At 31.9% G+C, this 15,588-nt stretch overlaps 1 protein-coding gene across 1 annotated transcript; it reads right to left on the bottom strand.

The window, feature by feature from the left end:
* Positions 1-749: 749 nt before the first annotated feature.
* LOC145245622 (uncharacterized) lies at positions 750-1,139 on the bottom strand. The gene has a single exon (XM_080107189.1). The coding sequence runs from the start codon at positions 1,137-1,139 to the stop codon at positions 750-752; it is 390 nt and encodes a 129-aa protein (XP_079963315.1).
* Positions 1,140-15,588: the final 14,449 nt, after the last annotated feature.

Raw genomic sequence — 15,588 nt, 5'->3', positions numbered from 1 at the left:
CTTGTTTTTTTTCTCTTTCACAAGCGTGTAATTGCGAGAGAATGATAGGCAGTGTGTTTTTATATGTGCTCTCGGTTATGTCTACGTCATGAATCCGTTAGAAAGACAGAAGGACATATTACAATCGGTTACTTGAATAGATTATGGGACAGCAAAATGAGAATAATAATACGTGCATAATTTATTGCATAAATTTCATTTAAAAATTTTTTTTTATTACTCGGTTGTTAAATAAAAATATTATTACCTTGTTTTGCACGCGGGTTGAGTTGTGGGTCGAGAGTTGCAGAGATTTTTGATTCACCCATTAAATCTTTTTCAAGTCGTATGTAAACATCAAGTCGTATGTAAACATCGACCTAGATACAGAACAATATAACTCTTTCAAGTCTACAGACAGATAGACAGACAGAAACATACAGAAACACATACTTCTGTCGATAATATCTACACCAGAATACCCGTCCTAGGACGGGCAAAATAAGTCCCCAAACAGAAGAGTTTTGTACCATTTTTACAAAATCAACATATAATGATACTAAAGTCTAGAATCCTTATTCCAATCTTGATACAAAAGCTATTACAAGATTTCGAAAAGTAGCATGTGTAATGCCATTGATAATTTTTAATTGCTGGAATGATGTTGGACCAGGCACATTTACCAACAACATGCGAAGAAAGAAGCATTCGTCTTGTTTGGGATGGATAGTATACAGTCTGCCTATTGTGTTTTCTTTGAATATTCCAGGTTATCCTTCGACTTGCTCTCCTCGTTTGCGCTGTTCAAATGATTTTCTACTCTTATTCCATGTGTAATACTGACGCACTTCCGAATAGAGGAGTGTTTTTGCAAACGCGTCAGTTTGACATAACATGAAGAAAGCCGTTAATGTTGTAGCAGGTGGATTCAAAGCTATCTGTTGCACATTTGAAGCTGTAGAGTAAACGCACTGTCCATTTTCTAGATGTACAGCTAAGTGACCAATAGCCGGACTTCGTTCATGTATTGGAAATGAAAGAATTCGCCATACAGTTTCATTGATGTTTATGTATCTTCCAGCTTTATACTGTGCGATTTCATCAATATGTAGGCTTGCATTCAGATCATTGCTCCGTGTTTTCAAGGCAAAAACTGCCATATCGCTGCCTTTATTCACATACTTACAAATGTATTTGATGGACTTAACAGAGTTACAGTATTCCACATTGATGTGCGATTTATAGGTTTTTGATAGCAAAGGTGAATATGGAACAAACCATCGGTTATCAACTTGTATATTGCCATTTCATATTTGTATGGTTGCTAATTTACTGCCATCTTCTACTGACCTTCTTTTGTATAAAGGATATCCATCATTTCCTGTAACTGTGTTGGTTTGCTCGGAGATATCGCTTAGAGCATTTACCATCTATCATGCATGGTGAATTTGGATTAAATATACCGCAAGGTCCATGTATCATATTTTTTATGACAACTTCATGCAAATCTTTATCAATGTCAGCATCAGGTATTTCAGCAGATATTAGATTGTCGATTTCATTTGGATTGAGTTTGTTGTAGAGCCAGATTAGTATGTGGGTGTTTGCCATTCCACTGAATACATCAAGCAGCCCACAGGTCCAAATACTTTATGTTTTACAATGAAATCTATTAGTAATTTAAGCTTTTGTCTGAAAACACGCGCTGTAATATTATACCTATCTACTGATGATTGCACACGAAGTAAGAGTTGCTGTATATCATTCCAAGCTGGGTTGCATGTAAATGTAATGAATAGATCAGGGCGCCCATACTGACGAACATATGTAAATGCGTCTTCAGTGTACTCATGCATATGACGTGGACTGCCGAAATATGAAGATGGCAAAATTGTTAGTCTTCCAACGTTGGTGATATTACCATCATTAACAATTGCATCACACAAATGAACATATTCTTCAGAACGAAGTTTTGACTGATTCAAACGGATGAATAGCAAACGTTCAGTTTCAATTTTTGCATACATGTCTACAATGTATTGGTGGAATAATTGGCGGCATTTCAGAATGTGATTGTTTTCGTTCTCTCGAATCATTAATTGGTATGAGTAATAGTTCATTGCGCTGCATTTCTTATTTGTTTCTTCACCACTAACTGGATTTATCATGTGAATATGGAAATGATATCCATCAGCACCATCCCAAAAAATGATTGGATATTACAGGGCATCGTAGCACTTATGAGTTTCAGCAATGTTTGTCAGTTGATCATTTCTCCTATGAAGAACAATATCCCTCTGTTGAAATCAATCTACAACTATAACAATTGCCACTTCATCTATAGTTGGAGAATTGAATCTTCGCAAGTGTTCTCCAGCAGGCGTTTTGTCAGCATGAATAACAATCTTGTGTGTATCAGATGGCATCATTTCAATTGCAGTTTTGAATAAAAGCACTAAATTGTTCTTATTATAGAGCATGTCTTGCAGTTGGGAAACAATGGGCCGTCTTATACTGGTTGAAATTCCACAGCGAGCATTCAGTTCATCATTGTTATCACCGATGAAATACATTTGTAGGAATTTATGTTGACTATCTGGGTATGGAAGCAGAGATCCAATTTTATGGTAAATTTATCCTTTTACTTTAAAAGTTGGCATAAATTGAGCTGCAATGTTTTCTGCTGCGAACGACGTCATTTGGAAGCATTAGTTGTATTTCCTGATGTTTGATAAAAAATGCTTTGATTCAGCAGTATATCCAGCAAACAAAGTTGTTAATGGTTCTGGTGGATCTTCAATTTGAGGTAGTTTAATTTTACCGGCTGCACAACACATTCCTTTAGTTTTTCACTTAAATTTATGAGCCTTGCAATAGGGACACACTTCAGTCATAGTGCCTATGTGAACATGGTGGCTCAAACTATAATCCTCATTAGGGTTGTAGTGAAATGCTAGGCGATCCCAATCTCAGGATTGTTGAGCATGGAGTCGTGTTTGACGCTGATCTGCATTTTCTCATTGACGTCTTTCGGCATGTCTCAGCCTCTCGCATTCATTACGTTGTGAACGAAGCAGATCTGTAGATGCATTAAGGGATTGCTGTACCCGCAACCGTGCCTCATAAAATCTGGCTGCACGTCGATCTGCTGTTTCATCGGCATGTACTTGAATCATCCTTAGTCTACTATTTTGGTTCGCAGATGCCTGTTGTTCAGGACTTTGAGTGGCAAGTAATCGCCGCAGTCCTTCTGCATTGCAAGTACGATGACCTATGTTTGATCTTCTGAGTAGCATTTTAAGGAAAAGAACTGCAGTGGAATTAACAATAACGTTTAGTAAAAGTGGACTTTTTAAAAATAGGAACAGGATAAATGATTTTGGAAAAGAGGAATCTGTAAAAAAGATTTGATTGTTGCTTAAATTTAATGGGCCTATCGACGGCTGTATGGTCAATTAAGGCCAATTTTTTTGTTATAGTTCAATACTTTTCCTTTCGTCCAAATAGATTTGAAGAAATAATAATAATTTTTTTTTTTTGCTTATTTTCAATTGAGGAATCTGAAAAACCTTTCTTTGCTTCCAAATAGATTTGGAGCAATATTTTTTTAAATGTTTTTTGTGCTTATTTTTAATTGAGCTGTATGGTCAATTTAGAGCAATTCGTTTTTTTTGTATGTAGTCCTGTAATTTTCCTTGCGTCAAAATAGATTTGAAGAAATAATGATTTTTTGTAATTTTTTTATTTTGCATATTTTCAATTGAGGAATCCGAAAAAACATGTGAAGTCTGAAAAAATATTTGTTTCATTGTTTTCTGAAATAATTAGCCTATCGACAGCTGTATGGTCGAATAAGCACAATGTGTAGAAATAATTTTTTTAAATTTCTTTTTGTGCTTATTTTTAATTGAGCTGTATCATCAATTGAGCCCAATTTCTATATATGTAGTTCAGTACTTCTTGTGTCTAAATAGATTTGGAAATAATTTTTTCTTAGATTTTCTTTTTGCTTATTTTTAATTGAGGAATCTGAAAAAAGAGAAATCGGAAAAAGATATTTGTTTGATTTATTTCTCAATGTATTGTCCTGTCGACAGCTGTATGGTCAAATAAGGCCAATTTTTTATGTAGTTTTGTACTTGTATTTGCGGCCAAATAGATTTGGAGAAATATATTAAAAATGTGTTTTGTTGTTTATTTTTAATTGAAAAATCTGAAAAAAGAGAAGTCTGAAAAAAGTATTGGCTTGATTGATCTCTCAATTTATTTACCTATCGACAGCTGTATGGTCAATTAAGGCCATTTTTTTTACATATAGTTCAGTACTTTTCCTTGTATCCAAATAGATTTGTAGAAATATATTTTATTTTGCTTATTATCATTTGAGGAATCTGAAAATCCTTTCTTTGCTTCAAAATAGATTGGGAGCAATATTTTTTTGCTTATTTTTAATTGAGCTGTATGGTCAATACGAGCAATTTCTTTTTCTTAGTTTATAGTCCTGTAGTTTTCCTCGCGTCAAAATAGATTTGTAGAAATAATGATTTTTGTAATGTTTTTTTTTGGCTTAATTTCAATTGAGGAATCTGAAAAATGAAGTCTGAAAAAAATATTTGTATGATTGTTTAGTGAAATAATTAGACTATCGACAGCTGTATGGTCAAATAAGCACAATGTTGAGAAATAAATTTTGTTGTACTTATTTTTAATTTAGCTGTGCTGTGAATTAAGGCCAATTTTTTATGAAGGTCTGTACTTCGTTTGTCCAATTAGATTTGGAAATGATTTTTTCTTATCCTTTCTTTGCGTCGAAATAGATTTGGAGCAATATTTTTTTAATGTTTTTTGTGCTTATTTTTAATTGAGTTGTATGGTCAATGAAAAGCAATTCCTTTTTTGTATGAAGTCCTGTAATTTTCCTCGCGTTAAAATGGATTTGGAGAAATAATTTCTTGTAAATGTTTTTTTTTTTTTTTTTTTTTTGCTTATTTCCAATTGAGGAATCTGACAAAAGAAGTCGGGAAAATATTTGCTTGATTGTTTTCTGAAATAATTAGCCTATCGACAGCTGTATAGTCAAATAAGCACAATGTGTGGAAATAATTTTTTGTGCTTATTTTTAATTGAGCTGTATAGTGAATTAAGGCCAATTTTTTATGTAGGTCTGTACTTCGTTTGTCGAAATAGATTTGGAAATAATTTTTTCTTAAAATATTCCTTTTGCTCATTTTTTAATGAGGAATCTGAAAAAATAAAGAAATATGAAAAAGATATTTGTTTGGTTTATTTCTCAATTTATTGGCCTATCGACAGCTGTAATGTCAATTAAGGCCAATTTAGCTTTCTATGTGGTATTGTAGTTTTCTTTGTCCAAATAGACTTAGAGAAATAAATTTAGTTTTCAAATTGTTTTTTTGTTTTAATGCCTGTTTTTAATTGAGGAATCTGAAGAAACAGAAGTCTAAAAAATATTTGCTTGAGTGATTTCTCAATTCATTTGCCTGTATGGCCAAGTAATGCCAATTTTTTTCGTTGTAGTTCTGTAATTTTGTTTGTGTCCAAATAGGTTTGCTTCTTTGTTGCTGCAAATTTTTAATTAAGCAATCTGAAAAAAGAGGAGACTGAAAAAAAATCATATGCTTGATAGATATCTCAATATAATCAATTGTTTGGCCAGTCAACGGCTGTATCTTTATGTAAGGCCAAGTGTTTTTTAGTAAACAGATGGCTTGTACGCTATATGCACGTGAGTAAGAAAATGGTATTGATTTCCATAACACAAAAAGTAAAAATATATTTGGAGAAAAATGCAAGACTAAAAATATGTACTGTAAGAAAATTAACAAATTTATAAGAAGATGCTAATTTTTATTGTAATGTTATAATTTTAATAATAACTAATAAACTGTTTTAATAAATCTGTAGAAAAAGCAGGAAGCAAAAATAGATATATATATAAAAGAACCAAAAAACAAACCCTTACCAAAAAACAAACCCTTACCAAAAAAACCATCCCTTGTATCTTTATCTCCTTAATTTTCAATGTGAGGATAGTGTAGCATCGGTTCTTTAGTCATAATGTTGTCCTCCTAGTAATAACTTATTCCCTTTTAAAGAGATCAGGACGATCATCCAGAGTATTACATCTTCCTTTGGCGGTAATGTCTCTTTTGGTATCATGTGACTATCTTTTTGTGTGTGTGGAAGCTCTTCAACGTTTTGAATTTTAAAAAAATAAAAGGCTTTACTTTTGAAACGACCCTTATATGACAAAGCGCGCCCCAGACGCCCATGCATAGCCGCCGTTCATTACTGGTAAAAGTATATTGAGAATGGTGGTGTATATAAAGAAAAATAAATTCTGGGACAAGAAAAGTCGCTCGTTTCAGTGATACCACTTCCATCATCGTAGCTCATTAACTTCAATCTTTAGTTAAAGGCCAAGAAATCATGAAATTATACTGTTTTTTTAGTAGTATTTTTTAAATGAATATATACCCCCCCCCCAACACCATCTCTGGTTTAATTTATTATTGCATTACTTTACAATGGGGGTGGGATGTGTAGTATCGGTTTTAGTCCTCGTAGTAATTATTTATTCCTTTTTAAAGAGATGGGGACAATCCTCCAGAGTATTACATCTCCCGTTTGAGGAGAGATTAATATAATTTCATTTTAGTGTCATTCGACTATCTTCTTTTTGTGGGTGGAAGAATAGTGTAGTATGTTTTATGTTGCCATTATACCGTATTCATAGGCATTGTCTCCTCCTTCTTGGGGCTTCTTTCCAGGTATCCTCTGCTTTATTTTGGAAGGGTAATGTACTATTTGTTCTGTTGTCATGATACCACTTTATCAGTCATTACCTCCTCCTTTGGGAGGAAATGTGAATGTTCGTTAATCATGATACAATCCTCCCTGGCATTAACATCTCTAACGGCCTCGAACTGTGTCACATTTTATTCCAAAAATCTTTTCTGACATCGGCTTCTATATAACCAAGAACTACTCCCGGAATTTATCGATGAATTAATTGTATCTTTTTGGAATTTGCAATCTTACATCAGAATTACCTACGTCATCAATAGAGGACCAACATATTATCACCCCGGACATGAGAATCTTGGAACAAAAAACGACATCCTGAAATTAATTGCAGTTTCAAACTCTCTTCTCACGAAAAAGTGAGGTAATGTCCATTAACAATGTTTTAATTCCAGCTCAAATATCCTAAAAACTTGCAAATTCTCCACTACTAACAGCAATATGTTTCCTTGAATCACCATCTTAATCTGGACCAAAACTGTATTTCTCACAAAGGAACGATTTATTTGTTCTTTTTTGTTATTAAAACATTTCGATATTGCCAAAACATTTCGATATTTTGATACTCCCAAAACAAACAAACAAACAAACAAACAAACAAACAAGCAAACAAAAAATAGCATTACATCCCCCCCTGCCTCCCCCTCATTGTCTTTTCAGTTGTGGTATTTTCATTTTATTTTGTTTTCTTCTCTTGGTGTCACTTGGCTATTTAAATCTTTATATTTGTGCCTTTAATTTTTATATCCATTTTTTATATCCATTTTGTATATCTATTTTATTCCCTTATTTTTATTCGCCTATATTTAATAATTTTGTATCTTATAAATTTTATTATCTATTATTACTATATAATCCTTATATTTTTATATCTTTTCATTCCATACTCCTTTGTATCTTTATCTCCTTATTCTACCATTTTTTTATCCTCTATCTTCTATCTTTTTTAACTAAAATCTTCCTATATTGTATCCTTTATAATTTATCCTCTCTCATTTATTATCTTTATATTATTCCTAATATTTTATATTTCCTTTTAAGTATTGTTATAATTTTAAATACCGCATCTAAAATATACGGACATAGCATAAACTCCATATTTTATGTAAACCCTTCAACAGAAACCACAATTAGTTCAGAGCTGTAATTTGCCACATAACCCGTAGAGATATAAATCATTGCACATGCAGAATTTCAGCTAGATCAGATAACTGGAAGTGGGTCAGGGGCATTACTTATTGCGGGCCCCTCGTACCATAGCTTTAACCCTTTAATACATATGATTAAACACGTATCCTCCTTCAATTAACGTACCCTATTTTCTCCCAGAGAGTCAAATCACACATTTTGTTCACATATATTAAATCCACTATGACAGATATGTCATATAACTACCTGCATTATATCATAAAACTATACTCCTCCTACTTCACAAAGATCAATTTAGCTCCCCAATAAAGCCTCAATATTTTATTTTGCTCTTAATGTAACTATCGCTCGACGTCGCATCCCGATTATGTTACCTAGCATCTTTCTCCTTTTCCGATGAGAAGCATCAGGCTTCGAAATACCATGGTATAAAGAGTTTTCACGTACCCTACACCCCAATTGATATATATCCTTATTGAATAAATGAATAAATCTATATATTACTATATAGTTTTATATCGTCATTTTCTTTCTTTACTGATTTGTCTGTCTGTCTGTCTGTCTGTCTCTCTCTCTCTCTCTCTCTCTCTCTCTATATATATATATATATATATATATATATATATATATATATATATATATATTTATTTAAAACTGTACAGAAGACCAGAAAAACATTGGTACCGTCGGTTTCAAGCATAACATAAGGGGGACCAGTTAATGGTAAATAATATTAGTCTCGTCAGCCATGTTGTTTTCTGGTGTTTTTAGCACAGGTCTTACCACCAAAAAGAAAACAATATGGCTGACGAGAGCCTAACATTATTTACCATTAACTGGTCCCCCTTATGTTTAGCTTGAAACCGACGGTACCAATGTTTTTCTGACCTTCTGTACAATTTTAAATAAATAAATATTAAGCTCTTATATTTATTTATTTTTCTTTGTAATCAAGCACTTTGATGTAATTCTTTCTCCAAAACAGTGACCCCCCCCCACACACACGTATATATCCTTTCTTCGACGTCAAAACAGATAATGTTATTCTTTTATTCATTGTTGCTTGTCTTTTATCTGGCGGCCGTTTATGTAATAATCGAATTCACTTATATAATGCGATGACATTCAACAGCAAAACGTTTGGTGAACGAACAATATAGGTCAAGGCGTCTCGGAATTTTTACATCGGCACACAAGTGCATAAAAACCGTGTATGCTGTTCACATATACAGTAACGAATCAAAATGTTAAATTATAAAAATGGACTATAATTCTTACATATTATTCTGTCCAAGTTATTTGTTTTATGCTTAGGTAAGTTAATACAACTGCGATGATGCTACTATCGTCAATTATAATAATGTAAGAAAAAACTACAACGAAAACTAACTTAATATTTAAGCGATTTAAGCCATACATGTTTTCAAGCAAGGCTTCATAGCCCAGTGGTAAAACGCCAAACTTCAAACAATGTATTTTATGGGTTCAATCCTTGTCAAAGCCAAGCTATGCTGATAATATGCTATTTAGGAAGAGACGCACAAATAACTTTTATGAACGAAACTAACAAGTATAAATATATAAATGCGTCCTGTTCAAAGAGGCAACCTAATGTTGACATTCGCACAAGAGAGCAAAATTCTCTCTATAACTAGGACGATTAAATTTCAATATAACAGTAGCGTTTTCACGCTATTACTATCGATAATTAAAAACGATTAATTTAATATTCAAGCGATAAAAACCTCTGTATTTTTAGGCAAGGTTTCCTAACTCAATGCTAAAATGCCGGACTACAGACTGTATAGTTGCGGGTTCGATCTTTGCAAACGTCAAGCAACACTGACGAATTCCCCTTGGCATAACTTGCATAGTAATTAATCCGTTTATGTGGTTTTTATCCACATCCGTGGATAACTTTTATATATATATATATATATATATATATATATATATATATATATATATATATATATATATATATATATATGTATATATATATATATTCTCATAATAGATATTAATCCTTATTTAAGAAGCTCAATGTAATTACAGAGCAATATAGAGAATAAATGACAAAAAATTATATTTAAAAATTCATGATGTTGACCATCTTATGATTTATTCCTTTAATTCAGTTGACTTATACAATTCTTGACAGTATCTGCTTCGTAGCGCAAAGTCAAACACTTAATTATTATATCAATCAGTGAATCTAGTATGCGCTTAACTCATCAGAAGAAATACCAACAATAAATCCGTCAAAGGGAATTGAAGTGTGATTTGACATGATTAAAATTTGAAAATTGGAAGAGAGACTACAAATACCTTTTTATTTTTTCATTACGCCATATTGAATTTTTATCAAACAAAGTCATTAAACCTACCTATTCGTACCAACAATTTAAATTAATTTATGAATCTTCTACCAAAATGTTCTATTTAATAATTAGTAAATTTATTAATTCTAATTTGTGTATGCATACTTATGAAAATAATATCAACAAATTATAAACTATTATACATGTTAGTATATACGAAACTAAACTAAGCTCAAAATAAAAAAAAACGATTGATCATTACGGTTGGTTATCATAACTAACCAATTAATTTAAATTGAAAACCATACATAATTCAATTCTGTTAGCTATTATAATCAAGCTTGATTAATAAAATCTAAGGAAATATTAACTTATATTTATTTATTTATTTATTTATTTATTTCACCAACTCGTAGACATCCATATTCAGCTAATAAGTATTTTTGATATAATTTGAATGTCTTTCACTTATTTTTATTTAAAAAAGATTAAAACGATTTATATTATAAATTACTTTACTCACATTTACAATATAAAATATCAGTATTAAAAATAATTTCAATCTATAGTCATGAGTTATTAAGTTATACTTCATATCTTCTAATATTGCATTGTAAATTAATTAGTTACTTACATTTATTTTAAATTTTATTTATTTATTTACATATTCAGTCATATTATTATCAATATCAGCCGTATCATTATTGTTTATATTGAAAGTAATATTTTTAATTCTATATTTCACAAGCTTTACTCAATTCTACATACGACAAACTAGTATTCATAAATATTTTCGAACTTGTTCTTTATTTAAGTATAATTATTGTTTATCATTGTATATATCCTAATTCTCTGATAAATATGTTTCAGAGTTTCGTACTTTGATAACATGCTATTTTAATTATAATTAAATAAATGTATATTTAAGTTAAAACTAATTCTAATTTTAATTCTAGTTCATAAGATGTATAAATATTGTTTAGACCTAAACATTCTACACCATATCCAAGTCAGGTTATCCTTATACTTTAAACCCCTCTCGTTTGTACTTTAATTATTTTTTATTTTTTTGTTGTTTATTTATTTATTTATTATAATTTAACTAATAATTCAGAAATGAATTCATAGACGTTAATTTAATATATATTTAAGTATATATATTTAAAATATATAGTTTATCTTAATAGATTTACAATAGATATTATTATAACCATAACATTGATTTTTACCTTCTTTCTAACAATTAATCTATTTAGATTATACATTTGGAACCACTTATCAATCAATTAATAATCACGTGTTGCATCATATGCATTTTATTTTTAGATACTATCAAGAATCGTATAAGTCAAATGAATTAAAGGAATAAATTATAAGATGGTCAACATCATGAAATTTGGGATATAACTTTTTGTAATTTATTGTCTCTAGATATATACACACTGCCTATCAAATTATTAACAAGTTTACTTTTTTGTTTAAATATTTAAGAAAGGAGTAAATAAAAATCCATGAAACTTTGAGAAAGTGCTGCCAATACTATTCAGCTACTCCAGTCAGAAAATAAAAGTATTTAAAGCAGTATTAGTGAAACTATGGCAGAAGATAGGAATATCTGTTGATTTCAGTGTGTCAAGTTATTAACGAGTTTAAGAAAAACACAATATACCCATAACTTGTTTATTGAAATAATTTTTAAACATGAAATGAACTAGGAAAAATGCGTAGAACACAATAACCACATAGCAATTTCTACGTTGACATAATTAGTAGGAGATATGCGTTACTTTTTATGAATGACTTGTAAAAGACGTTGGTCCACAGAATTAGTCAAATTTGTGATTTCGTTAACATTTATTCCTTCCGATATCTCTAGGGGAGCATCCCACAACCCATCTTTGCTCTTCAATTGGCGTCCACTTGCATAGAGGTGCCGCTTCATGATATGGTAAATGTTCTCAATTGGGTTCCAATCTGGTGAATTCGCAGGCCACTCCATCCTCCAAAGCCCAGAGAATCCCACTTGTAACAAATACTCTTTGCTTTTGTTTGCTGCATGCTAAGGAGCATTATCCTGTATAAAAATAATGGTTCTTCTGAACGTCAACCTTTGCTTCTTCAGCCATGGTTCAAAGTGCTCCTTCAGAAAAGCTATGTTAGCATTTGACGCCATTTTTATGCCTTCTGGAACTCTTCCTGGGCCAAGTAAAGTACCTCCGATAACCCCAGCCCAAATCATTATCCCACCACCACCTTTTTGGTGCTTTAAACGCTGATGACGATGTCGTCCATCTAGGACCCATCCCTTGCTCCAGCCATCTGGGCCATCAAGAGTGATACGCACTTCATCCGTGAACAAAACTTTGGAAAAATCTGTTTTTATGTTGTCCTTTGCCCATTTCAATCGGTTTTGTATGTGAGTTTTCTTTAATGGAGGCTTTGTTCCAGGCTTAACAGACTTTGCCACTTCTTTCAGAAGGCGACATCGAGTACTTTTTGAGACATTTTTTAATCCGGCTTGGTCAATTTGTCTGCCAAAGTTCTTAACAACTTTATGATTAATTTGGAGTAGAGAACGGCGTGAAACCACTCTAGATTTACCTTTATCAGCTCTCTTACATACCTTTGTTGGGTCATTTACAACATGCTTCACAGTTTGATGGTACCTTCCCATCATTTTCCATATTTCGAGAGTAATTTTACCTGTAATAGTACTCTCTTCAGAACTACTGAAACCACTTTTACGTCCCATTTTATTGACGAAACAAACTGCCTTGTTAATAATTTGACATACCTCAAATACTGTGGATTCAGCAATTACGATGGCAAGTTGTTTATATTGCGTGGAACAGTACAAAAATTTCACATTACACGCAGCTCAGTATTGACAACATTTCTGAAACTTTTGATACGAAACTACGGATAAGTTTCTAAAACTGGTAGAAAAATGTTATTTTGTTAATATAATGTGTGTTACTTAGTTCCCTATGGACTAAAAATCTGCTGGGTTGAGTTTTTTTAAAATTTCACACTGATATAACTTATGCGCCTGGGAGTGTTCATAGATAGGTTTTGTATTGGAATACCCCCGATAAGTATCGAAAATAAATAATCGAAGAAATCCCATTAAAGAAGGAACCGTCCAATTTTCACCAAAGGTAATGCTTTTATACAGCCTAAATTTAAAAGAGCATCTGAGACGTTTTATCAGCGTACTAGTAAAAAGGTCTGTCGTATGAAATCAACGGTAAGTTTTTTGGTAAGACAATATTGCGTTCCAAATTTATGTTTCTGTTTAGATTATAATTGCACTTGATTTTTGCATTAAGTTTTAATTCAAGTCATAATATAAAAATAATGCCTTATAATCCACAAGTAGTTTCACTAGATTGCAATGTAGACTACTATGAATTACACATTAAATCACTGCGGGGAGACATATGAAGCCCCCCCCGGTACACTGCAGTGAATTTCTGACTAGAGCAGGCAATTATTCGATTTGATAGACGAATGTTCGATTTCACTTATTTCGATAACAATAAAAGTATTAGAAGTATGGCACATTCGTTTGTTGATACTCATTTAATGTCGAGAAACTTCAGGTCTCTCTGCTTACGTATATATATATATATATATATATATATATATATATATATATATATATATATATATATTCAGACAGACACTGCCGAACAGCACAGAGTGCCTCTGTTTAATCGTCTTTTTTGTAATTTCTCCATTTTTCATATGGTCGTTCTAATGTCTCGATGGAATTTTTGCAAGAAAGCTTCATACTCATTTTCGTCTATCTGTTTTTTTTTGCAAGTACTTTTAACTGATTTTCTTCAGTCGTCTTCAGGCAGACCCTGATTACTGTTTTGTTTAAAATCTGAATGCTTTTATATGCTTCAGTTCAAATTACATTCGAACCACCTAAAACAGTGAAGTGTTCCGTGTGTAAAAAAAATGTTTCTAACATGTTAAAAACGTGGCTAAAAAGATATACAATGGTTTAAGAGGGTTATTTACAAAATGTTATGGAAGTTAGTATTTTAAAATTAATTTATAAATTCACATTACAACATATATAGAGACGTACATATGTAACTATATGGGCATACACACACACACACACGCACACACGCGCACACACACACACACACACACACACACACACACACACACACACACACACACACACACACACACACATATATATTGAGCACTTTCAGTTGAATAAAGCCGGTCAATTTAGCTCTTATGCATAGATCATCGTATAACGATTAGATCACTGTGACTGACGTAAAGAACATTTAAAATTAATTTTTTTAATTCAACATCATTTCTCACAGTTAATTGTAGCCGATTGGATACGATCTTTGCTAATCGAGCCAAAGATGGCTCGTATTGCCGGGTTTGAATCTGTCGACTGATGTTAATCGTGATACACTGCACTGAAGATTCCCGAAAGGATGAAACACTTGTGCCTGTAGGTATTTAATTATATATATATATATATATATATATATGTATATATATATATATATATATATATATATATATATATATATATATATATATATATATATATATTGGATGTTTGGGGTGGTTTGAATGTAATTTGAACTGAAGCATATACAAGCATCCGGATTTTAAATGAAACAGTAATCAGAGAGTGCCTGAAGATGACTGAGGAAAATCAGTTGAAAGTACTTGTAAGAAAAAAGCAAACAAAAAAAAACAGATGGACGAAAACGACTATGGAACTTTCTTGCATAAATTCGACCAAGATATTAGAACGATCACACGAAAAATGGAGAGATTACAAAAAAGACTCTGTGCTGTTCGGCAGTGTTTGTCTGACTAGAAACATACACAATACACAATATATATATATATATGTTCAAAGAATCCGCATTTATAATTTTATGATTCCTTTTATTACTAAAAATAAAAGCTGATTATAAATATTTGCAAAGCATGAGGTGCCTTCAGTAAATTTCCAGACAGTTTTCGTATGGACACTATGATTGATAGTATACACACGAAACTCTAGTTCCCTTCGAAGTAATCTCCTCTGATTGCAATGCACTTATTTTACCATTTCAACAACTTATGGAAGTCCTCTTGTGTGAGCGTGTCAATGACCCTGGTCTCTTTCATCTTCTCGACAACCCCTAATGTTTTCCTTGGGCCTAAAGAATAACTAAAAGTCACAGCAGCAATGTATGGACTACAGGGAGGGTGAGGAACTGTATTGATACCCATTTTGGTTAAATAGTCTGTGACAAGAATGAAGTTGTGGAGTGGTGGA

This window comes from Euprymna scolopes, chromosome 23, assembly GCF_053919585.1.
Source record: "Euprymna scolopes isolate OS-2025 chromosome 23, ASM5391958v1, whole genome shotgun sequence".
Lineage (NCBI taxonomy): Eukaryota > Metazoa > Mollusca > Cephalopoda > Sepiida > Sepiolidae > Euprymna > Euprymna scolopes.
Note: the sequence above shows the minus strand (reverse complement) of the source record. Positions and strands in the feature narration are given on the sequence as shown.